The sequence below is a fragment of the Marmota monax genome, unplaced genomic scaffold (genome assembly GCF_021218885.2).
Source record: "Marmota monax isolate L192 unplaced genomic scaffold, Marmota_monax_Labrador192_F-V1.1 WCK01_AAM20220418_F8-fsc00075, whole genome shotgun sequence".
Classification (NCBI taxonomy): domain Eukaryota; kingdom Metazoa; phylum Chordata; class Mammalia; order Rodentia; family Sciuridae; genus Marmota; species Marmota monax.
This window is the reverse complement of record NW_026694772.1, coordinates 1163509-1188446: the sequence shown is the minus strand read 5'-3', so window position 1 is coordinate 1188446 and position 24938 is coordinate 1163509. Positions and strand designations below refer to the sequence as shown.

At 30.5% G+C, this 24938-nt stretch overlaps 1 protein-coding gene across 11 annotated transcripts in view; it reads right to left on the bottom strand.

The window, feature by feature from the left end:
* Positions 1-24938, bottom strand: part of Dmd (dystrophin) — a 2205817-nt gene that overhangs the window by 1229591 nt on the left and 951288 nt on the right. For 9 of the 11 annotated variants that reach the window (XM_058572890.1, XM_046425263.2, XM_046425265.2 and 6 more), the window contains 3 exons: positions 24436-24573; positions 21592-21744; positions 20552-20734 (listed from right to left, as the gene is read on the bottom strand). In XM_058572890.1, the coding sequence (XP_058428873.1) occupies positions 20552-20734; positions 21592-21744; positions 24436-24573 (474 nt within the window). The remainder of the gene's footprint in view (positions 1-20551; positions 20735-21591; positions 21745-24435; positions 24574-24938) is intronic. The other 2 variants (XM_058572891.1, XM_046425268.2) reach the window with 2 other exon arrangements.

The following is a 24938-nucleotide window of genomic DNA, read 5'->3' as shown; positions in this document are numbered from 1 at the left end:
AGTTTGGTGATTTTCTTTTATTTTACTCTGATGCAAAACCAAAGATTCCACTACAGCACAGATATATATTGGTATATATTAAAATATATTCGTATATACTAAAACTTCATGAAAAAGGGATGTCCCAGCTATTCCACTAAGTTTATATTCAAAGGACTTTAAAACAGCATATTACAATGACTCAGCCACATCAATGTTTATAGCAGCACAATTCACAATAGCTAAATTGTGGAACCAACCTAGATCCCCTTCAATAGATGAATGGATAAAGAAACTGTGGTATATATACACAAATTCAGGATTAAGAGAGAATAAAATTATGGCATTTGCTGGTAAATGGATGGTGTTCGAGAATATCATGCTAAGTGAAGTAAGCCAATCTCTAAATACCAAAGGTCAAATGTTTTCTCAGATATGTGGATGCTGGTCCATAATGGGGGCAGGGAGCATGGGAGGAATGGAGGAACTTTGGATACGGCAAAGGGGAGGGAGAGGAAGGGAGGTGGCATGGGGGTAGGAAATATGGTGGAATGAGATGAACATCATCACCCTAAGTACATGTATGAAGACATGAATGGTGTGACTATACTTTGTGTACAACCAGAGGCATGAAAAATTGTGCCCTATATTTGTAATATGAACTGAAATGAATTCTGCTGTCATGTATAATAAATTAAAATACATAAATTTTAAAAAAAGAAAAAGGGGAGTTAAAGGACATTCTTAACTATTATAGAATGTTTAAAAGTAATAATATAATGTTGGTTAAATCCCAAAAAACATTCCAGGCCTTAAGTAGCTTCTGGTGCTTAATGAATGAAATGGAAGTGACTTAAGTCATCTTAGATAAATGGTCCATTCTCTTAGTCTCAAAGTTGTCAGAGAAATACAAGTTTCCTTCCAGAGATACTTCCAGAGTAATAAACAAAGATGGACTATTTTTATTTATTTCCCCTGGATCCTTCATAGATTTTGTACACAGAAAAAAGCAAACAATTAAATTTTTGCAAAAATAAAAAAAAATGATTAATCTATGGGGGGGGAACATTTCAAATGTTAAAAGCATTTAGAAAAAAGAAACAAAAATATGGTACAAATTAAATCACTATGGGTTTACTCAGCCATGTTCAGTATTTTGTATACACACAAAGGATATGAGAGTACTAGTATTCCAACAGTACTTGGACTTGCAGGTTTTAATTAAGTCATTGCGAGAAAGTCTTTGAATAGTGAGTCTAATGGGTCCAAACAATTTGGTTATGACCCTACACAGAGAAAACAGCAATGAGAAAATGTTCAATCGTTGATAATCTCCTTCCACTTATTCCACCATGTAAAAAATTTGCTTATGTGAAGTTATGTAACAACAAAAGGGGGTATCAACCCCAAATTATCATTAATTAATTGATCAACAAAATGTGATAAGGTTATTTTACCTCTCTTGTTAAGAATTTCACCTAAAATACATAAACTAATCAATGTAAAATTTTGTAGAAAATCATCTTTTATACAAATATTTGTTTTCCAAAGTTAGAATGAATTTTTAGATCAAGGCTGACTGTCAGTAAAAGAGATCTGCAAGGAAAGCTGAATTTGCCAGTCTTTAAGTATGTAATACTTCTAGGAGGCCAGACATGTATAGTGTCCTGTATTAAAGGTCTGGATGGACCTGCTCATTGACCTGCCTCATGTTGATTCTTCCATTCTGCATCATTAAATTTACTTAATTCCTCAGGGGCAAGCTCAATTACTATCTAATTAAACTGATAAACTGAATCTTGAAAATGTGTTAATGGCTTATAGTGGTTTAAAGTGTTATCCTTCAAAGGACAACATTTGCATTTTAATAAGAATTTTCAATGAATTAACATAAATTAGTAACTTGGTAGAATTTCAATCACTAAATATGGCCTATTAGAGAAGTGAAAGAAAAAGGATTTTGATTGACACAAAGATAATCTCTGATGATTTTCGGATGTGTATGTGGTATGATTTCTGGGATACCACTGATTTAAGAAGATCTACTTGACCCAAGAATAGATTGGTACTGGCTGATTTTTCATGTGAGCATTATTGAACAGTGGCTGTACCAAGTGGCTTAGGACAGCCTTACCTCCAACCCCCATTGATGGCATCAGAGATGTTTTCCGATACATACTTTTTCTGGAGAGGTCTCAGCTTGTTAAACTATTGTGTACCAGGAAAAAAATACTTACATTATCTTTGTTGCTTCTCAATCACTCAGGATACATCAAAACCCTCACACCTGAATTTTTCTTGTGTTAAGACATCTCAAACTCTTTGATTTAAGCATGAGATAATAATAAATAAATAAATAAATAAATACACCCCCCAAAAAAATGACAGGTTACTTCCAGGGTTACAAGGATTTGAAGAAATTAGACAAAATTGAAAGTCCATAGAAGAAATGCACTAGAAGAAATAGAAGAATGACTTAATAAAAATGAGAAATTTAAAAAATAACATTAGAGTTCAGGAAGTTTGTTATCTTGTATTTAAAAGTTCATTAGATGATTTGAAAAAAAGAGAATGGTTATTAATAAAAATAAAATTTTGAGTTTTGGAGAATCAACCAGAGGAAAGGATGTATTCTACAACATAAAGAAAAATTGAAAGAAATAGAAATCCTAATAATCAACTACAGACTTAGAGGACAGTACCAGACTGACAAAAGAAATCAGATAAAAGCAATAATCATGAGGGGAATTTCCTGAGCTAAAAAGTTGACTTGTGAAATCTAAAAATGTTATCCAAGTACTAAGAAAGATTACAGAATAAGTAAAGGCACATAAATAGAAATATACTGAATCATTTCCTAAATTTATGAACTTTAAGGGGTGAAATATGTAGTACCTTACAGAATTTTAGAGAAAGTGGAGTTTAAGTGTACAAAATGAGACTTGGGCTAGAATTAGACTTCTCCCTGAAAGTTAAGAAACAGTAAAAGTTGCAAAACAGGAAAACCAGAGGATGGTGGTACACAATTTATAGCATCCATTGAAAATAGAGGAGTTTCAAGAATTCTGTTATTACCCAACAAATCCATTATTATGACTAAAAGAGAAAGAACACTTTGAAAATTGAAGATTTAACAAATGCACATTCTAATTTGTTTTTGTGAGGAAATTTCTCAAGCATCCTAACCAAATTAAAAATAAATAGATGAAAGTCCAGTAAAGGCAGGGGGAACAAGGAGAGGCAGGAGAGTGGAGAAGAGGAAGTACAGGGACTGAAATGGAGTAACTAACGTTTCATGCATGTATGATTATGTCAAAATCAACCCCACTATTATATATAACTATAATGCCTAATATACAAAAAGAAAAAAATCTATAATAAGAGATTTAACAACAAGGGGAAATAAAGAATACAGAGAAATGGTATACAGTAAACTCTAAGATTTTTGGTTAAGTTCTCTGGGTCAATAATAGTGGAAATGTAAATGTTTTTAACACATTTAGGATAGAACCCAGAGCACACTAGGCAAGCAACTTATCACTAAGCTATACTCCTAGCACATTTCAGTGTAATGTAAGTGATGATGCAACTTGAACTAGAGAAGTGATGCCATTAGGGAAAACAACAGTAGCCAAGGACTCAAATACCAAATTATTGGTTTTAAAAAGACTTTATCTTGGCTTGAAAAGGATGAGAAATTTGTTGAGTAAATCATCTTGGTGGGAAGAGTAATCTTATTTTATTTTGGCATGACATGTCAGAAATATAGATTCAAAATTATTCAAGTTAGGAAACTAAGTGTTAGTAAAATGGGAATACGGACAGTATTTTGAAATTACCTGAAAGGGGTGGAAGAATGCAATAAAAAAGATAATTGAAACATTATGGATAAAGGATGGAAAGACATAAAATATATGATAAAATTATGACCATAAATATGACAGAATGAATTTAAACAACTATATGGTTATAAATTATCATTAAAAATGAATTTGGTTACATTCCCTATCAAAAGATTTAAAAAGTCAGAATGATTTAAAGTAAACACTCCATTTATAATCTGGGAATTATACTTAAGTGTTTGAGAATCCTGATTATGAGTGAGGACTAGCAAATGGAAAATAGCACTGTTACATGAAAACACCCTATATTAGGTTTATTTTGACTGGTTTGAAGAGATCAATTTTTAAATAACTAAATAACAACACCAAAAATCATTATATATCAAAGATACAAGGGTATATTATATAATGAAAGAAGTTGCTACATCAGGAAAAACAGCTTTTAAAAAGTGAGGGTCATCATAATAATACCAAATATAATTATAGTTAAAGGCCAAAAACATTGAATGGATTCAAGAGAATCATTTTAATAATAAAAGATATATTTCTTTTAAAAAATCAATGCAATCATTAATTCTTATGCACCAAACATTTGGCTGCATTCTACATAAGGTAAAATATACTAGAAATGAAAGGAGAATATGGTAAAAATCACAGCTTTAATTGGTACTTTGCATATAATTTGATAGATGAAAACAGATAAAAATTTAATCAAGGATATTTAAAACAATAAGCTAAATTTCATTCATATTTTGTGTATAATCATAAAAGGATATTATTCTTACACAGTACTGGGACATTATAAAAAAGATGATATATCCACAAAGAAAATTTTTAAAAATGACAGAAAATAGATATTTTACAAGTCATCACTTTTTATTAACCAATAATCCAAAGATGTAGAGAAACATTAGGAAAAATTTTGGTTCATCTCTTAATGCTTTTAAAAAGAATGTATTATATTTGCATGTAGCAACTGAAGAAATGTTTTTGATAGACTTTAATTCTTAAAAGTCATATACAGGATGACATAATACTTTTAGAAAATAGTGAAAACATATCTATATCTATCTATCTAAATATATATATATATATATATATATATATATATATATATATATATATATATATATATTTGTAGTTAAGAAGTTTAGAATATACTATACAAAAGTAATAGTAAATTGAACATTTATTTCAGAGACAATGGAATTGGCAGTAGGAAGAAATGAAGAGTATCAATGTTTTCTGAATACATGGTTATATTGATTGAACTGTAAGCTAATATTATAATGCATTAAAAATAACCCTACAGTGTCCTGAAGTAGCATCATATAACGGAAGCAAAATGATAAGAAATTGCAGTAGTGAATTTCTTTTTAACATGGTTGTAAGTTAAGCATGGTCCCTTCCGATTGGCATTACCAAAACAAGCTGTTATTACTTCAATCAGAGCTGTAGAAAGCAAAAACTAGTAATTGACTCTGAAAGTTATGGAACATAGACCAAGACAAAGCACATAAGAAGGCAGGATGACTGCACCTTGAAAGAATTTTATAATACCACCTACAACAATATTGATGCTATTCAGTGGATACCCAATTGACTGAAGAGTCCTGGCAAAGACTGGAGGCTGCTGTTGCACACAAAGAAAAGAGAATTATCCTTAGGCACTAAAGACTCCTGAACGTGGATGAGGAATTGCAAATGGAAAAGAGTACTGTTATGTGAAAGCCTCCAATGTTAAATCTGTTTTGAATGTTCAATTTATAAACAATCAATTAACCTGAATATAACTAAGGAGACAAAATACTCAAGCCAAAGTAGATATTTAGCTAAGAATAACAATAAAATGACAACTAGTGCATGTTTGCAGTTTCAAAATGATAGCTTCAAAGGTTCCCATATGTTCTTAATTGCTGTTTGTTAAGCAGAAGAGTTTTCCTTTTTGTCTTAATAGTTTTAGCCATCTTCCAAATGCCCTTGTTTAGAAGGAACAATAGTAACTTTGTGATTTATAAATAATAGTATTTATAAAATTACAGGACCAAATTCCAAATAACATGTGTTTATTATCCCACATTCTATTCTTTTAAATATTTCCAATAATTTATATGCCTGCAATAAAACATAGGGAGTTACAAAAGAGAACTTTGAGGAATGTGAATAAAAGATGGAGAATAAACTACAAATATCACTACCATGATGAGTTCAGCAGTCATTTTCTCAAAAGAAACGTGTATAATTTACAAACTTTGTATTTAAATTGTATAACTATATAAATAAGCTTAGATGCAACATAAAAAGATAAATGCATGTGTGCCCATGTACACATAGATATACACATAGAGGTACAGTTCAGTTGGTAGCAGTAGTTTGATTTAGAGAGCTAATGTGCCATATATTGTGATGTATTTGAATGTTTTTAAATATAGGCAAGAATTGAATGATTTTCTTATCTTTGTGTATAAATCACTAAAACAAGTAATATAGCTATAAATTAAATCCATTAAACGAAAATAAGGACAAATTATTTTTTGATCTCTCCTCTCCCCACTCCCTACCCCTTGGCATTTGTGTTGTCTTGTGCTAAAGATTTCCAGAAGACCAAGTGTCCTTATAAAATCTAGACTCTTTTTGCCTTAGTGGATTGCAGCTATTATTTATTGTTTTGGTCACTTATTCTTTCCATTTACTTTTGGTTTCTATTCTAGTAGGGGTAGAAAAAAAAAGCTAATTAAGTTCATTAGAGTTATCTCTAAAAGTCAGAGCAAAATAAGAAGATTTTCAAAAAAGAACTTGAAGAGTCATGTCATAAAAATACAAGTAAGCTTATGAACTTTGTAAAATGAACTTATAATCCAGAGGCATTTTTTTTAAAAAATACTTTTCTTGATTCCAGTTAAGTTATAAATATGTTCATCTGACTTCTGAATAAATGATGTATTGCTGTGTATACAATAACTATTGTATTTAATAGTATTTTCCTCATATAATCTATTTTACCAGGTTATAAGCACTGAAAAAAATTTCTATTACTAAAAATAATACTCAATACTTTCTTAGGGTTTCCAGAATAACACCTTCACTTAATGAACTATGGTTTACAATCATGTTAGTTCCTCTTGAGGTAGTTTGTTCTCTGTTAATATTCCAATTAATAATTATCACTGTATTTCACACAACAAGAATCTCAATATTAATCCCTACTGTTCTTCCCAGTGAATTTACAAGTTTTGACTCTAAGAAATAATATTCAATGATCAGTTTCAGATCCAGTTTCAATCATATGTTTTAAAATGGTAATTACCAGAGGTCTTAGATATAACTTTTTTTCCCAAAATCTTTTTATAAAAACAGTTATAATAAAGTATTTTGTCAAATTTGAAAAAATATTTTCCACTCCTCAATACTTGTCATATTATTGTTTTCCTACTTTTTGTATCAAAGTATTTTTAAATATTAACTAAAATAATGCTAACTACAAACAACTGTGTTAAATATTTTTTGTTATAGCTATTTGGATAAAGAATATAAAGAAAGTATGTGTATTAACCTAAATGCACAGCATCTGCCCAGTCTTTTTTTTTTAATCCTCATGCTTTCAAATTGGATAAAGCACAGTAAATGTAGCTATCATGTTTTAAAATAAACAAATTTAGCTTTTTGAATCTAAACAGCATTAACAAACGATACTATTATGAGTTCTTTAGAGCACTGCAACAATCAAAAACAGTTTTAAATCCAGAGGATGAAAATATAAACAAATACTATTTTGGTGCATTTATTATTTGTGTTTGTACAGAAAATATATTTGGCAGATGTTGTGATACCCTAATTTTACCCTCTATATATTTCTTGTATTTGTTCCTTACGGAGAATAAAAGAAAATTCCAGCATCTCATTCCAGTGAGTAACTCTTGTGGGACTAGTATTTTTTGCCCCAAAGATCATTAAAATGGGAGGTGATGATGGGTTTTTAGTGCTTTCCCTTCCTCATTCTAAAAGCTTCAAGCAACCAACACAGAAACTTGGCAGGAATATTGCCCCTTCATGTGAATAAATTTCTCTAACTTGATGGTTTGAAGACTTTTTATTGCATGGATCAATAAAAATATCACCAAAAAATGTTAGGAAACCTCACAAAGTTCCACCCTTTACGTTTTATAGTACAGAACACAGTAAGAAAATAATAAAAAAAAGTTTAAAAGTAGAAAATCATTTTAATACCTTCCAAACTGTAGAAGGCCACAAGTATAAAACAAATTACAATTATTATATGAATTTAGCTCTATGAAAATCTCAAATTTGTTGTGTGTGTGTGTGCACGCATGTGTGTTTATTCTTTCCTTGTGGACCAATGAAACTTTCAACCATTGAAGACTAGCATTTGGGTATCACTAGAATAAGAATACAGAAAAAAAAAATAACTTAAAACTGCAAGTAATTCCAAAAGGAAGATGCTAGGTTCATTCATTCATTCAATATATTTTTATTGTGTACCTGCTCTGAGCCAGACTCTCTCTACTGGGAAACACTGGTTCAAGACAGAGACAAAATCCCTCCATTTATACAGTTTGCATTCAAATTGTAGGAAACAACTTATTATAAACAAGTAAATATATAAATATATAAGATTGCAATAAGTATTTTAAGCGAAAACCTGGCAGTTATTCTAGAACATGATAGAGAAAATATTGTGAATGACATCAGACAAGTTATATTCACTCTTCATCTTGGAAGATGATCGGAGATCAGCAAAAAAGCAAAAACAAAACAATCAAACAAACAAAAAGCAGAAAAGCGGGACCAATTCAAAAGAAACACAAATGCAAAGACATTGATATGGAAAACATTGTGTAAATTTGTGGCAGTTAAAAGTCCATTTCCCACTAAGGAAGATAATATATGAATGGATGTAGCTTTATTATAGTGATTTTCCACATAAGAAATAGTCAAATATATGAACTAAGAAACTAAAATACAGTGTGATTAATATCATTCACATGCTTCATGTATATCTATTGCCTATATAGTAATCATTTAACAAATTTTGAATATTGTCTGTTTCACAAAAGGAGTTATAAACATTATAGCCAACTCTATTTGTTGAGCAATTCATATATTGCTTTTTGCCACATAGACATTCTATTAATTAAGAAGACACTATAATGAACATTATTTTCATGGAACTACTAGAAACTTTCCTAATTAATCTCCTCTGGCAACAAGTACCAATGCACTGTTATCCAGATAACAGTTAACAATACCTCTAAATTATCAATTAATTTGCATATCTTAAGCTTGTGTGGACACAACCTCTCTGTTTTCATATAATCCATGTATATTTTATTAATAAATTTGTCATCACTAAATATAGATTCCTTTTTTACTGTGTAAAATTAGTCATTTAATAATTTTTAAAGTTGTTCATTATAGAATATGATGTTAAATTTAAGAATGCAATCAAGTTGGACTTTTAAGTTTTCTATTAGAAAATTGTCTGTTACTCAATGGATACTGAACTAAAAAGATTAAATAAAACAGTAAAAATATGGAATGTTTTCAAACAAAATCATTTTATAATGAAGTTTCATCTTTATTTCTAAAATAAAACAAATTTCAAACATATATCAATGTGTAAAATATCATTGTCTCATAAAGGAGGACAGAAAAATTATCAAATAACTTAGCAAACTTGAAAATATTGTAATTCATTTTTAGTGAAATTCAAAGTTGGAAAAGCTATATACTTGAATTAATTTTATTCATCTGTTTTCAGAATATGTTCCATACAATGAGAGTCTTAAGTAATCATTGAAAATTTGAATGATTCACAGATGGTGCCAGTGATTTAATTATTTTTAACCATTTGTTTCGGGCATGCTCAGAAGGATATTTCCAATTCTGCAAAAGCCATCTGAGCTCCCTTCCAGCTGGTGTTCCATATTTTCAAAGCAAATTTAGATTGGAGAAAATTACACTTTTTATTGTTGTGTTGCAACAGGTCAAATTGCTGTGTAGAAATTCTTGTTCTTTTTTTCTTACTCATTGTATTAGTTATATTTGTCAAATATTACATCTTTGTATGTGTACTATGGATTTTCCAATGTTATTTTATGTTTTGTGTTGTCTGGAACATAGGCGGCACTAGAAAATGTATATTTAATGAAAGAAGTAACAACTCAATATATCCAACATAAAACTCGAGTTTATCATTTTTCAGTAAGGGTCCAATTTCACTTCATCCTCGCTATTTCTGGGAAGTTCACATTACCTCCATTACCCACTACTACCAAGAAAATAACATTAATAAAACTTTTTGTTAATTTGATAAAACTCTATTTTCATGTGGGAACACTTGCCCCTAATTTTATGGGAATGTAGGCAAGTTGTTTGACAGATTTTAGTCCTGTTAGGCTTCTATGAAGATTAAGGATAGCCTTTATAAAGATATAGTCTTGAATATCTGATATTGCTGAATGTTGTAATTTCATACAATAAAATAACTGATATTATAACCATTTTTATTTTACTAAGGAAAGATAAAATTAATCTACTTATTCAAAATAAATAACAAATCATTTCAAAATAGTTCTATCAAATTAGTCTTTTTTTTTTCAGCCTTGTGGCATTCCGAAGAAAGACAATATTAACGTCAATGAAACAAGTTACTTTATCTTATGTCAAAAATTATATTCTAGTTTTACCAATAAATTAAATAAAATTATCATTATCAATAATGTATCAATTTTGGATTTATATCCAATATTTCTGAAAAAAAATATATAATTCATAATATATCTGACATTAGTAATGCCTGAAAAATATGATACAGTTCCAACTCATAACAAAATTTGGCACACCACTATAGGAATGGTAACATTTTTTCTTATGTTTTTATATTTGACATTAAATTATTACTGTAGTCCATTGCCACAACTTTAATGAACAATACAAGGTACTTAATGTAGCTGTGATCTAACTATAAAATAATTGAGAATAGTCAATCCAGTTTGACATGTCTTTTTATTTTTTAGTTTTTAGTTGTAGACGGACACAACACCTTTATTTATTTATTTATTTATTTTATTTATTTATTTTTATGTGGTGCTGAGGATCGAACCCACTGCCTCACATGTGCGAGGCAAGAGCTCTACCACTGAGCTACAACCCCACCTCCTTGACACATCTATCCTAATGTTTTTCATTTAGTACATTATTTAGAGCCAACCACTTGAGATAATATTTATTTATGTGGTAAAATGTTGGATACATCTTCTGGATAAATTTCTTTAAAGTTAAAGAATATTACAGTGTAACTGACACCTCATTTCATGTGCAGTAGTGGCTTTATACTAGAAAGATTCAGAAATCCTAAAGTCCTGTGTCAATATAGTTAATTACTACACCTAGACAATTCAATTAATATTTGTAAAACTTAGTTTCCTATTTGGATTATTTACTTCATCTCAGTTTATGTATGTAGTTCTCCCTTTTCTGTTCAGAAATTTTCTGCAGTTAATGGTTACTTTAAAATTATGCTTTAAAATTGAATTTTGAAATGTAACGTGTCCTTCTGAGCACTAAAAGAATATTAAAATTGCTTTATTATTTAATGAACTTAACATATATACACATATATATGTATATTGGGTATTTAGTCAATATTTTTGGTTTTAAGAACAGAGCACTGGGGCAAAAATGACAAAATTTATTGCATTATTGGAGCTCTCATTCTAGTGAGGAAAATAATTAATTCAGATTAAGTGGGAAATACTAAAAACCTCCTTGGTAGTGGATTTTATGAAGAAAGTGATTAATGGTGAAAGCATTGGTGAAGTGTGTGTGTATGGCACGGGATGTCAGAGAAAGATTCACCAAGAGCACTTCTGAGTAAAGACTTGAAGGCAAAAATGGAAGAAAACTTGTGAATAGGTGAGGGAAGAGTATTTCAAGCAATTTGATCAGATTTATATCTGATTTAAATTTTCAAATGATGTCCTTGTTTATTGTGTTGAGAATGGGTAAAGGAAAGTATGGTAAGATATTTTTTACCTAAAAATTGGACAGTGTTGCCAAAGTAGCTCAGAGAAGAATAATATTCTTGATTTTAAAAATGTAGTGGTCATTGGTTTATAGCTAGTTATAAAGTCATGAGACTGGATGTAAATGGAAGGGCATATATAATAAAGATAGAAAATGGAAAATGTCCAAGAACTGAGCATCACAGCATTTCAGCATTAGCAGAAAGAAGGAGGTACCATCAATGGAGAAAGACAAGAAATACACAGAAAGGCTGGAGGTAAAACAGATGAACACCAATGTTACTCAAGGTTGCTGTCATTAATGTTTAACATTAGTTCTCTTATGTTTAATGTAGAAATTAGGTAATTTTATTCATAGTAAATATTTCTTTAAGGCTGTTCCATGTGTTTACCATTTTTGTTGCTTATTTTTCTTCTTTGCTGCTTAAATCTTCCATCTCTGGTCATTTTCCTTCTTAAAAAACAATTCCAATGTCCTTTAAATAAGAATCTATGCTAATAAACTCAGTTTTTGTTTGTCTGAAGATTGTTCCTTCAATGTTATTCTTGAAAGGATTTCTATGAGTATACAATTTTATGTTCATGGGGGTTATTTTTCTATCATCATTCTTTAAGATATGGTTCTACCACCTTCTGGGTTTTATCTTTGCTCTAAAATCAGCTGTCAGTTTAAGTGTCATTAACTCCTAAAGTAATCTGTCTTTTATAATACATTTAGAATTATCTTTTCTTTTTGGAATTCATTAATTTCATCATGATGGTTTTATCAGTATGTTTACTTTTCCTTTGACTTTTTCTCAAATTCCAGTCCAAATATGGGGGCTTTTGTTAATTTTGAAAAATACTATGTAATTATCAAATAAAAAATTACCTTTTCTAGCTGTGTGTGCTGGCACAAGCCTGTAATCCCCACAGCTAGGGAGATTGAAGAAGGAGAATCTGGAGTTCAAAGCCAGCCTCAGCAAAATCAAGGCACTAAGCAACTCAGTGAGACCCTATCCATAAATAAAATACAAAATAGGGCTGGGGATGTGGCTCAGTGGTCGAGCGCCCCCCCCCCCAAGTTCAATCCCTGGTACCCCCCCCAAAAAAATTAAATTGCCTTTTCTCCTTAGTGGGTAGGGTTTCTTTATTCTCCTTCATATGATGAGGGTTGTCTTTGAAGGTTCTAAGTTTAGGCAGGAGTTACATTTTGATCTCTGTACTATATCTTGCAGAAATTCATATACAATATTTACCTAAATGATCTTGAAATATTTGTTTTAGTCATTAGGCACTCTATCCAAGTTCAGTATCTCATAAGTATGTACATTTATGACACCAAGGGGAAAGGTAGATTTTTAAACCTTATATTTTATCCAGAATTTCCATGCATTTGAAGTGAGAGAATAAGAATGTAATGTTAAAGCTGATTCTATTGAAAAACATGTCTCTTTATTAAATTGCCTTTAAGTTGATTATACTACATAACTAGAGACTGGAACAAAAACATTATTATAGCAATGGTAACAATTGTAATCATTACAAACCTAAAAAACATAGAATCTTTATATGTCTAAATTCTTTCTTAACCCTTGTAATATGTTAAACAAAACTGAAACTGAGTGGAGGAAAAATCTTTAAGTAGCTAACTCCTGATTCAACATTTCCCTTAGCAAACATTATTAGTCTTTTATATTCACAGTTCCATTTACCAAATAATATTGTCTATAAATCAGAAAATTATTAATGTTTTCAAATTATCCAAGGATGTTTCATTGGTAGTTGATAATATTTGTTTATATTTCAAAGCAAAGAAAAATCTTAGTGGCAATTACACAAAGAATTTTTTTTCTTATTTTCAAATGGAACTGCTTTTTGTTGTGTGAAAGGAGATTTTTTTAAAAAAAGATGCGTTATAGAGCACCAAATCTAGCTTCAGGCATTATTTTATATAAGGTGGTAGAAAATAGATGTGTGATCAGTTTGCTTGTACATCTCCATTTAAGATGATTGAAAACAACAAGAAACATAATGTATTGTGGTACATTTTCCACTTTTTTTTTCTGAAGAACACTAGTTCTTGACCATCATGTGAACATGAATCCCATCATTAATCTGAAGTGAGATTTTCCATTTCTAGAGCAGTTGTCCAGATGTGAAAGTATGTAGAATCTATCTACCTCCTAAAAATTCATAATTACATTTAACATATAAAACACCCTGAAATATTCTACATTGAGGAAACTGCTTAATCCAATGTGTGCTCAATTTTTTTAAGCAATAGAACTTTTTTACTTTCTTTTGACTAACTCTCAAGATATTATGGGAAGTATTTGGTTGAAGTTTATTGTCTTCCATCTCTTGGATGTATCCTTGGATAGATTTCAATGACATTGAAAATAATACTCAAGAAAGTCATTATTGTGATCAAACTAGATGCATCAGAAAACTCTTTATAGATGTAAATTTTATGTTTAAATCCAAAATTTTTTACAAAGTTAAGGAAAATATTCATAGTATAAAGAAATCTTCATTCTACCAAGGTACTCACTTAATGACTAATTTAAATAACATTTCTAGTGTCATTTACAGTGAACCTATTAAAAACATTAACTTCCAATCAACTTTTCAGGAACTTGTATATTTTGCAAATGTGTACTTTTCAGGTTAAAATATCTTATTGCAATTTCTCATATATAGTAAAATATTTCCTTTGTAATACATTTTTGAATCCTTTCTCATATTCACTCTTCAACATCACAGTTTTAATTTCAGTAATTTTGACCTTCCTCAGTATACCCTCTTCCAGAAGTAACGGTAATAAAAATTGCTGTTCTGAAAAGTTTTCAAATTCTGTTTTGAATGTATTCTTATAAGGAATATATTATTTTTGTAATAGAAAATACTTACATTACACATCCATAGTATACACCAAAGTCCTGGTAAAATATTCATTGTTCAAAAATGGAAAAATGGTTAAGTATGTTATAACATGAAAATTTAGGTTAAAAATATTCCATTAAAAATATGTGCTTAGGGGCTGGGGTTGTGGCTCAGTGGTAGAGTGCTCGCCTAGCATGTGCAATGTCCTGGGTTGATCCTCAGCACCACATAAAAATAAATAAAAAGAATAAAGAAGGTATTGTGTCCAACTACAACTAAAAAATAAATATTTTTTAAAATGTGCTTAGGTCCTGGGATGGAAATGAAGTTGCTGTGTTTAAGTGTAAAAGAAAAATTACTATGCCTCTATGGTAGCAAAATAGCACAAAGGAAGATAAAGTTTGAGTAGCAAGAGTGACAGGCAGTTGCTAGATCATACAGGCACTCATAGGATTTCAACAAAAGGGTAATAGGCAGCAGGGTCTTGATATAAACTTATTTATGCATTGGATAGAGTCTTCTTGCTTCACCAGAAAGAATAGTGTAGGTGAAAAAATACTGCAAGTAGGATATTGAAATAACCCAAGTAAGAGACGATGATATTTAGGCAAATTTCTGTATTGCAGCTATTAAGGATTGTTAAGAAAGATATATTTTGCAGATAGATTGAACAGGATTTGAACTATTTTGCATTGCATTACTAATATAAAAGGTAAGGAGAATCATAGACATAGTCTAGGGTTTTGACCTACATGTAAGATAATGCAATTTACTAATGTTTGGAGAGCTTAGTAGATGCCAATTAATGTAGACAGGGGTAGGGAGAGAGAGTGGTGGATTCTTGTTGTTGCTATGGTCTATTTGAAAAGCCTATTAGGCAAACATTGAACTTTACCATCATATACTTAGTGTTTGAAGCAATAGGCTATCCAGAACAATTGAAGTTGTTATATTTAGAAACCAGACAATTATTTTCTTTCTTCCACTAAGTTATTTGTATTTTTTGCGCCTCCTTCCTAGGAAAGGCCATATATACATGACTATTCTAAAAGTTTACAACATTTTTTTTGTTCTCAAGAAACATGATAATTGATAATAATTTACATTGAACATATTATATACAAGATATATTTGTTGATGCCACCCAGAATAAGTCTCATATTTGTTGTATCTTTTTTTATATGGAGGTCAAATAATTTCTACATTCTCATAGTACTCTGTATTTTCCTTTGCAGCACTGAATAGAATTTTAGTAGTTAATTACAAGATATTTAAAAATATTCTTTATAGAGTGAAAATAATTTAATATAGCTTTTTATAGCTTCACCGTTCCTTCTGGCTTTATTTTCCTTTTTACAGAAGCATATTCTTTAGTAATACTTTCATCATGAGTAAATAAATAATAAATTTTCATTGTATTATCTTATATAAAATTGGTTGTATGTTTGAATACATTTTGCCTTTATTCTTAAATCACAGTTCACCTGGAAGTTGAAATTTAGCCTAGAATTTTGAAGATTTTCTAACATCTATTATATTCTAATACCTATTGTTGATGAAAAGTCTGCTGTGGATATTGTTATCCTGTAAGTATTCTGTCTTTTGTATTCAGTAGCTTTTATTATACCATCTTGGTCATTTGATGTTTTGAGTTTCATTCAGAGCTATCTAAGTATGGATTCACTTTTGTTTGTTCCACACTGGTAGAGCTTTATTCAACCTAAGGATTCATGCAAATTGGAATTTATTAAGTGTCAGTCATTTATATAAAATATTTTCTCTTCTCCATGCTCTCCATATTTGCAATCTGGAATTCTTTTTATGCATATGCTTAAGCTTTTTATTCTATTATCCACATCCTGTATGACTTTTAGCAAAGCAATTTTCTCAGCATCTTTTCATTAATATATTATTTTCTACCTATGGATTCACTTTTTCAAAAGTTGTTCATTTCAATATTTTTTTTTATTTATAGACTTTGTTTTTTATATCTTCCTGTTAACTTTTCAAAATGGCCTGTTCTTGAAAATGTTTATTTTGCCTTTTACTTCTGGACATTAGAAATGTTTATTTCAATATTATTTTCTGATTGTCCTCTCATCTTTAACTTCCTTATGTGTATATTTGATTTTTTTTATTTTCTGCTAACACCAATTGTAAAAATAATATTTCTCCACATTCATTGTAAATTTTAGTCCATGAGCTTATTTTGTACAGAAGTTCCACGTGAGAATTTAGTTACGGTGGTATCCTTATTGTGGAATTTTGTGCTTGCATTTCCTTGGGCCATCTGAGATTAATTGCCAAATGCAGTTTACCAAAGATGTATTATAATTTTTCAGAGCCCTTATTATTTTATTTTCTTATCTTGCTCTTCACCTTCCTGTAGAAAATAAGAATTCAGATATTACTCCAACAACAAGTTTATATAGAATCATGTCCTTCATTGATAGAGTCACCAGCTTTGCATGAAATTTCCAACAAATATTCTGTGACTCTGGAAAAAACTATCTGTCCATGGATTATGGAATTTTATGTGCAATAGCACTGAAAAAAATGTATCAGATATCTGTTAACTTTTTCAACAAATGGAGCATGATGAGTCTAATTCTCTTAATGAGATAAAATATATTAGTTTTTTAAAAAATTTTTTAGTTGTAGATGGATACAGTATCTTTCTTTTATTTATTTATTTTTATGTGGTACTGGGGATCAAACCCAGTGCCTCACATGTGCTAGGCAAGCACTCTCCCACTGAATTACAATCCCAGCCCCACATATTGTGTTTTTCAAATAATGTCTCTTTCAGTGTTGTACAGAAATAAAAAGAAAACATTGACTCATTGAGCTCACAATGCAGCAGATGTTTTACAAATATTACCTTGTTACATCATCACTGATATCCTTATTACCATTGTAGATGAGGAAAATGAGGCTAAAAAAGGTGAACCCATGATCATATAGTTAGTAGAACAAGTCACTGGGATTTAAATTAAGGATTATCCAATGCAAAGATTGTTCTTTCTACTAGACACTACTGTTGTAATGAATCCTACAGAAATTTCCTTATGTTCAGTTTCCAGTCAGTGCTTGATAATGAGCAATCTAGTCTCTAAATCAATAGGAAATAAAACCTGAATGTTTATTTTCTAAGTAGGATGAGATTTTTCCCCTGGTGAATATATGGGGAACTCTTTAAACTGCCTTCTTCCTCGTCTGTTGTCCCTTCTTAATGGGCTCCTAGTTTGTCCTGAGAACCACTGTTTATTGATATAGTCTATCATGCATTGGTTTGCACTCCTGTCTGGCTGAGGGCTGCTTCGTGGCTCCCTCAGACAAAGTCCCAGGGCTTTTCTGAGATTTACTACAGTCATATTTAATTCTGACACAGACACTTGCGTGCATTAAATTTACACTGCTTAGCCAATTTCTGAGTCTTCATCTATGAAATAAAGAAAATTAACTTCTCATTTTAAACTAAGTTCTCAAATTCTAGGCACTTTAGAGTGCTGTCTATTCTCTTGAATTGCTACTGTCAATACATGGAAGACTAACTACAAATCTCAAGTTTATATCTAGAGAGATCAGAAAGGGACCAGTTAGGAGAAATAAAGATGAGAGAAACAGAAAGAGAATGAAGGGGAGGAAAGGAATTTTGAAGCTATGACCATCTATACTGCATGAAGGCCATGGTAGAATTATTTCAGACACAACTTCTCATTTAAACAGTTGTCCTGTAGCTATCTCAAGTGATTCCATTGTGAAAGCATTGGGAAGCAAGATTCTAATTAATGTGTATGGTGAAATCAACTTTTCAAATACATTTGTGGTCAGTGGAATACAAAGATACATTTTGGATATATCTTTTTCTATTTGTTTATTTATGCATCACTCTACATATCTACCTATATTCTATCATCCTTCAGTTATAACTAAATCCAATTAAAATATAATTGTGATATTGATTATAATTCATACATTTTGGGATTACATCTATCATCATGGACAATCAAGAATTAACATTAAAGAAGCCCCCATCACACAGACCTAAATTTTCGAATTTTCATAAACAGAACTCAAGAATAGCTTTTAATAAAATAAATCTCATTATTTTACTATAGTTCACTTTAATTTTTTAAACCATTTCTCATATCTTTCTTTTATTTCACCAATCATTATGTTGTACAAATATTTGTTAAGAGCTTACTATGTCTAGGGATCTACATCATTTTAAGTGGGTGATTTATGAAGATTTTTAATTCTGTATTTATTTAAACATAAAGCTTGAGTAATTTAACTTGACTAGGTTGTTAACAAATTGGATGCTTCATACTGGGTGTATTCAGACAGGGAAAATTGAAATGCAGAAAAGAGTTGGTCATATAATTCAAAGCAAAGGACTTGTGCGTAAATGACCTATTAAATCAAGACAAAGCTATTTTATTAGTTTTTTTCTATATGGTTGCTTTAATCTCTCCCTTCATTTTGCATCTGCAGATACAGTTTTCTGTTAGTGTAAGCTTGAGTGATTAATGACATATTATGTTCATAACATCTAGTATGAAGAATAATAGGCTGAAATGTTCAATCAGTTAGAATTAGACTTAAAATGTAATACAGTTTCAATCTTTTTTAGATTATTCTTTCCAACTACTCAGAATATTCAACTGCTATTAAACTTTGGGTCACTGGATTTCATAGAAAACAGTATATAAGTGAACTTTCTTAAAGAATAAAAATAAATAATAATAATATGTAGCATATTTTCTGTATATGTTTATAGTTATTTTAATTGTCTTAGACACATTTAAAGTATATGCCCTATTAAATGGAATCAACAATATCATAAAAATTTCCCAAGAAATCTCATTTATGGGCTGAACCACATGCATTTGTCATTTACATAGGTCAAAATGGTTGAATGTCTGTTTGCTTCATATTATTCAATCCAACGTAATTATAAAGCCTTATTGTTCAGACTTTTATAATCTGGTCTTTTGATGTATTTTGTTAGATATTTACAGATTGTCATCATTCCTCTTCACCTTACAAGAACCCAGAATAGAAAAAGAAAATGTGTTTGTCAGAAAATTTTTGTAGTTTGTACCTTATTACAAATAAAAATCTAAGACCAAGATTACAATTTTAAATTGCCTTTTGAAAGAGAGAAACACAAACTTTCCATTCAGTTGTTAAAAAGAAGTCATTCCTTTTCATTTTGGCTTGTACCATTTCTGTAATGACATTATATGGTATTGTTCATCTGACATCAGTTTCCAACCATCTTGCTAGGCACCAAGTTTTTCCAATAATCACTGTGACCTACTAAGAAGTTAACCAGGTTTAAAGTCTAAACTATTATTCTTTGAATCAATAAGATATGGCCTTAGGCAGGTTGATATGTTTCACAAAATATTTGTTATTTACCATATATACAGTAAAAAAGTAAAATTAGCATGGGATGATCTCAGGAAAGCAATACATATTTCTGGATTAGACACTGAAGTAAAGTAAATGTATGATAAATTGACAAATTCACATTGCCAATGTTATGAAAAATGATGCAGCAAAAAAAATTAAGATGTATCTTTCATTTCTGGTAAGGGGGCTTTTCCTATTAGCTGTTAATTTATCATGTTTTAAACTTCAAAATGAAGCACTAGTGTTACAGAAGCCCAAAGTGAGAGAAACTGCTCACTTTCAAAATGCACATAAGTAGTTTGAAATTGCACCTGGATTTTTTTGTGTTGTTGTTAGTAGGCCTCTGTTAATAGAGTAGTAGTTGCAAACACATATGTGGGTTTGCCAGTAACAACTCACAATTTGTGCAAAGTTGAGTCTTCGAAACTGAGCAAATTTGCTCTCAATTTCCCTCCAGCGCTTGCTGAGCTGGATCTGAGTTGGCTCCACTGCCATTGCGGCCCCATCCTCAGACAAGCCCTCAGCTTGCCTACGCACTGCATTCAGCTCCTCTTTCTTCTTCTGCAATTCACGATCAATTTCCTATTGAGCAAAACCAATACAGGGCCCAGGGCAGTTAGCTAACCACATCAACCAACCTACAAGTAGCAAACACTTCTCTCAGAAATTTCATAGGCTGTTGTTCCTTTATTGTCATCTTTCAAAATTTACAAATATGGAAGGTGTCACTGTCATCCTCACTCAAGAATCCAAATATTATTTCAATTATCATTTGAATGCTCAGTTTTAGACATTCTAATTAGAAAATATGAAATTGATCTAAAATTTTCTTTCTTCTGATTCCTCTGGTGCTTTGAGGGTTGACTCACATTGGAGTGATTACTCATTATTTTAGGGACCATCCATATAGAATGTAATTTAGAGGGTAAGTGAATAAGTTATTTTCTTTTAAAGTTTTGAGGAACTCAACAGAGAATGAAGCAAAAAAATGTAAAATAATAATGGAAAACACATCTTCAGACAATATGCAAATAAATCTATAGAGTTTTGACAGTGATGTGTGAAGATGCTCTGATGAAATGAATGTGCTAACATGAGAAAGAAGTCGTCCATATACCGATAAGTCATTAGTTCATCTGGAACAAAGATACACAAAGTCAATTACAATTTTACCAGAAAACACATGACATTTCTTAATTCATTTTACATTGTCTAAAAGCAAAACATTTTATTCATTCAACATTATGTCAACTGAATAACATTTAATACAATACATTTACTAAAACAAAACACAATACAAAGAAATGCACCAAATCAAAGAGAACATTAATAGAGGCAACAGGAACATTAATATTTTAAATATGATCCTTACAGGTTAAGTTAAAGTAATTAAACTGTAGCAATAAAAATCTAGTATTGACATTCTAAAACAACATTACCTTTATTTTCCTTTCATCTCTGGGTTCGGGTAGACTGGCTAATTTTTTTTCAATGTCATCCAAGCATTTCAGGAGATCATCAGCCTGCCTCTTGTACTGATACCACTGATGAGAAATTTCTAGAGCCTTTTTTCTTCTTTGAGACCTCAAATCCTGTTCATGATGCAGATATTATTAAAATATCAATATATAAGTACAGTACAATTCTGGCTGTAGTTATTCATAAAAATAATTTGAGTCCCTCATCTTTTTGTACACTTGTTAAATCACATTTAAATGCTAAAAATACAAATGATTTAATTATGTATTTACATGGCAAGACCTAGATACAGAAGCTAAGAACCTGAACAACACATTTAAAGTATTTTCTCTTAGCATGTTTAAACTTGTTTAGAAATCACACCATAGTTTTAGTGAGCTAAATAAATTGTTGGGTAGTCTATGTGGAACAGTGTAACATATTAACACAATTCACTTAACTAGATAGTTGCAAAAACAGTGAGTCTATATTTGACTTTTAAAATACATAAGATTCTAAAATTTACATGTTAAGTCCTGGGCTTACAAACAAAATGTTAAGTTTATATAGCCATGCAGCATACATTCCTGGTTTTAGAAATACCTGAAAATAAAAGTTTGATAGGCCAGTAACACTGTGTGATTGAAAATATAAAGTCACTTTAGTTATAAGAATTTTTCAAGCTACATGTGTAGAAGAATGACTCTTGTTCATATAATTATAAATATACATAAATATAGCAATTTAAATATTTTAAATTTCAGTGTTTTAAAAATACAAATTATTTTTCTTTCAAGGCTTACATAGCCAACTTTGTATTATTATACCAAATCATGTTCAAAATATGAAAAGATTAACTATTTTAAAAAGAGATGACAAAGGGGGTTTTAAATCAACCTGATGAGACAAACAAGGGTACTGGTTTAATGAATCAACAAAGGGGTGAAATCAATCATTTTGCTCCTACAATCACACTCAGAGTCTTTTATGATCAATGGAATTAGTTGGAATGCCATTTTATAACTCATGGGAACATAAAAGCTCTGAATAAGCTTTCATTTCTTCAAAGAGGTAGCAATTAGGATAATATGTACTGATTTAACTCCAACTAAAGAAAATACCAAATATCAAAGGGTGGCTGAAAAATTCATTGGCTTGGAAAGTTTTGACCTTCATTGAAATATTTCATAAGGACTAGCATCGGAACTTCTTGGCAGATTAACATAGTTACCGCATTTGGTGGTGTAAATTAATTTGGCCAGTACAATTGATGATTTCCAATAATTGCCTATAGGATAAATTTGTGTGAATGATCAAGATCTCCTGCTTTATTTTGTTTAAAAGTGGGTATATGAAATTTAGTGCAGTTTACATTTTATGTTGTATTTCTAACCATCCTGTGGAGGTAATAAATGCCTGCACAGAGTCAAAAAGGATGCTGCTTTTTTCAAAGGTACCAAGATACAGCCACGTGAATTAAAATTGAGCTGTGCCTTATTTGTGATACAAATCACATCTCTGCCAAGAGCAAAGGGTTTGGTAGTAATAAATCTGAAACTCCTTCGATTTTGTAAGCACAAAATGATGTGTAATATGCAAAAATAGAGATATTATATAGATTTCTTAATAGGTATGCCAGATAACCATTAAACACTGCTGTTTGGTAGGATACATGTCATCATGTGACCAGTATAGATGCTTTTGAAGTCTTGGTCACAGTCACAAAGGTGTGATTTACAGAGTTTTCTGAATCCATTTGATTTGCTTTTGCATTTCCCTCCAGGAAGAGTCCTTTTCTATTTACTATATTTATCAGCAGTTACCTTCTGAGCACCTGCTGGCCAATTAGACTTTCCTCATGGATTCCTTACAGGCACAATATTGTGTAATTACATTCTCAGCAGTGTTTATTTGGTTGACTATAGGGAAACAGGTTTTATCCTCTCATTTGCATACAGAAAGCAGATTCCAGCCACCTACTAGGTGGATCTACCTATACAGCTACATAACTCTAAAAGAGTGATTTACAATGAAGAGCTTGGCAATTAACAGTATTAGAAAATCAGCCATGCATGCAAACAGTGAATATTGCAAAGCATATACAAAAAAAGGTTGTTTCACAAAACTTTTCATACATCCAGTCTCAAGAACTTCCTAAAGAATCATTATTATAGGGAAAAAACCCCAACAATGTATTCTGTTTTTCTGCACAATCCAGATGAGTCACATGGATACGTGAAAGTAGCAGTTCTTCTTCAAGGGCATTACAAATATTTTTGAGGATTCCTATATAAATGAAATTAGACTCTTATAGATGTTTAGTTAGTTGCAAAGAGTGACTCTCTTAAAGGCACAATAAACTTTATTTTTTATAAAAATGAGGAACATCCAGGCCTTAATAAATAAGTATTATGACACCAAAACCCTGGACTTACTATAACATTAAGAAAAAAAATTAGAGTAAAGGAGGCAGGGAAAAATCAAAATATATGTTGGTTATTCTGGCAGTTAAGGAAGCTTTCTCAATACAAATACAAATGTTGTTTATAAACTATATTAGAAAATTAAATGTATAAATACTATGAATGATACATTTTGATACCTTTCAATATTATTCAGAAAAATCTGAAACATCTTTTAAGTGACATCTTTTAAAATTAGAAAACACACAAAAATGCTAAATAAAGCACACATATGAACAGAAAAAAATTGAATTTTTGTGAATAAGATTCTTAAGCAGATTTTATTTTTGCACAATAAATAAATTTTACCCTACATATGAAAAAAACCACAGGCAAGGTATATTATAATTTTAGCTCTAATACCTTGAGAGCATTATGTTTTGTCTGTAACAGCTGCTGTTTTATCTTTATTTCCTCTCGCTTTCTCTCATCTGTGATTCTTTGTTGTAAGTTGTCTCCTCTTTGCAACAATTCTTTTACAGTACCCTCATTGTCTTCACTCTGATTAAAAACAACAAGTACAGTCTTCATTTTGGTTTTTTTTTTTTAAGCTGTACATTGTTAACAGAGATAATAAAACATGTTATCTAAGCACACACAAAAACTCCAATTTTAAAACTTTTAGGGAACTTTCTTAAAAGATACAATGGTTATAGCTTTTCTTTTATTATTTTTATACTTTAGAGTTTAAAAGAAGTAAGTTTCTCCCATCTAGTTCTACAGAACAATTTTAGGGGCATATGTACGAAGATGAAGGAGTAAAGGTACTTTCTCATCAGGTAAATGAACTGCTTTGAATGTTTTGGCTTTTTTAGTACAGTTCTAGAAATTAAAGTCTGTACAAATAAACTAACCTTGTTATTTGT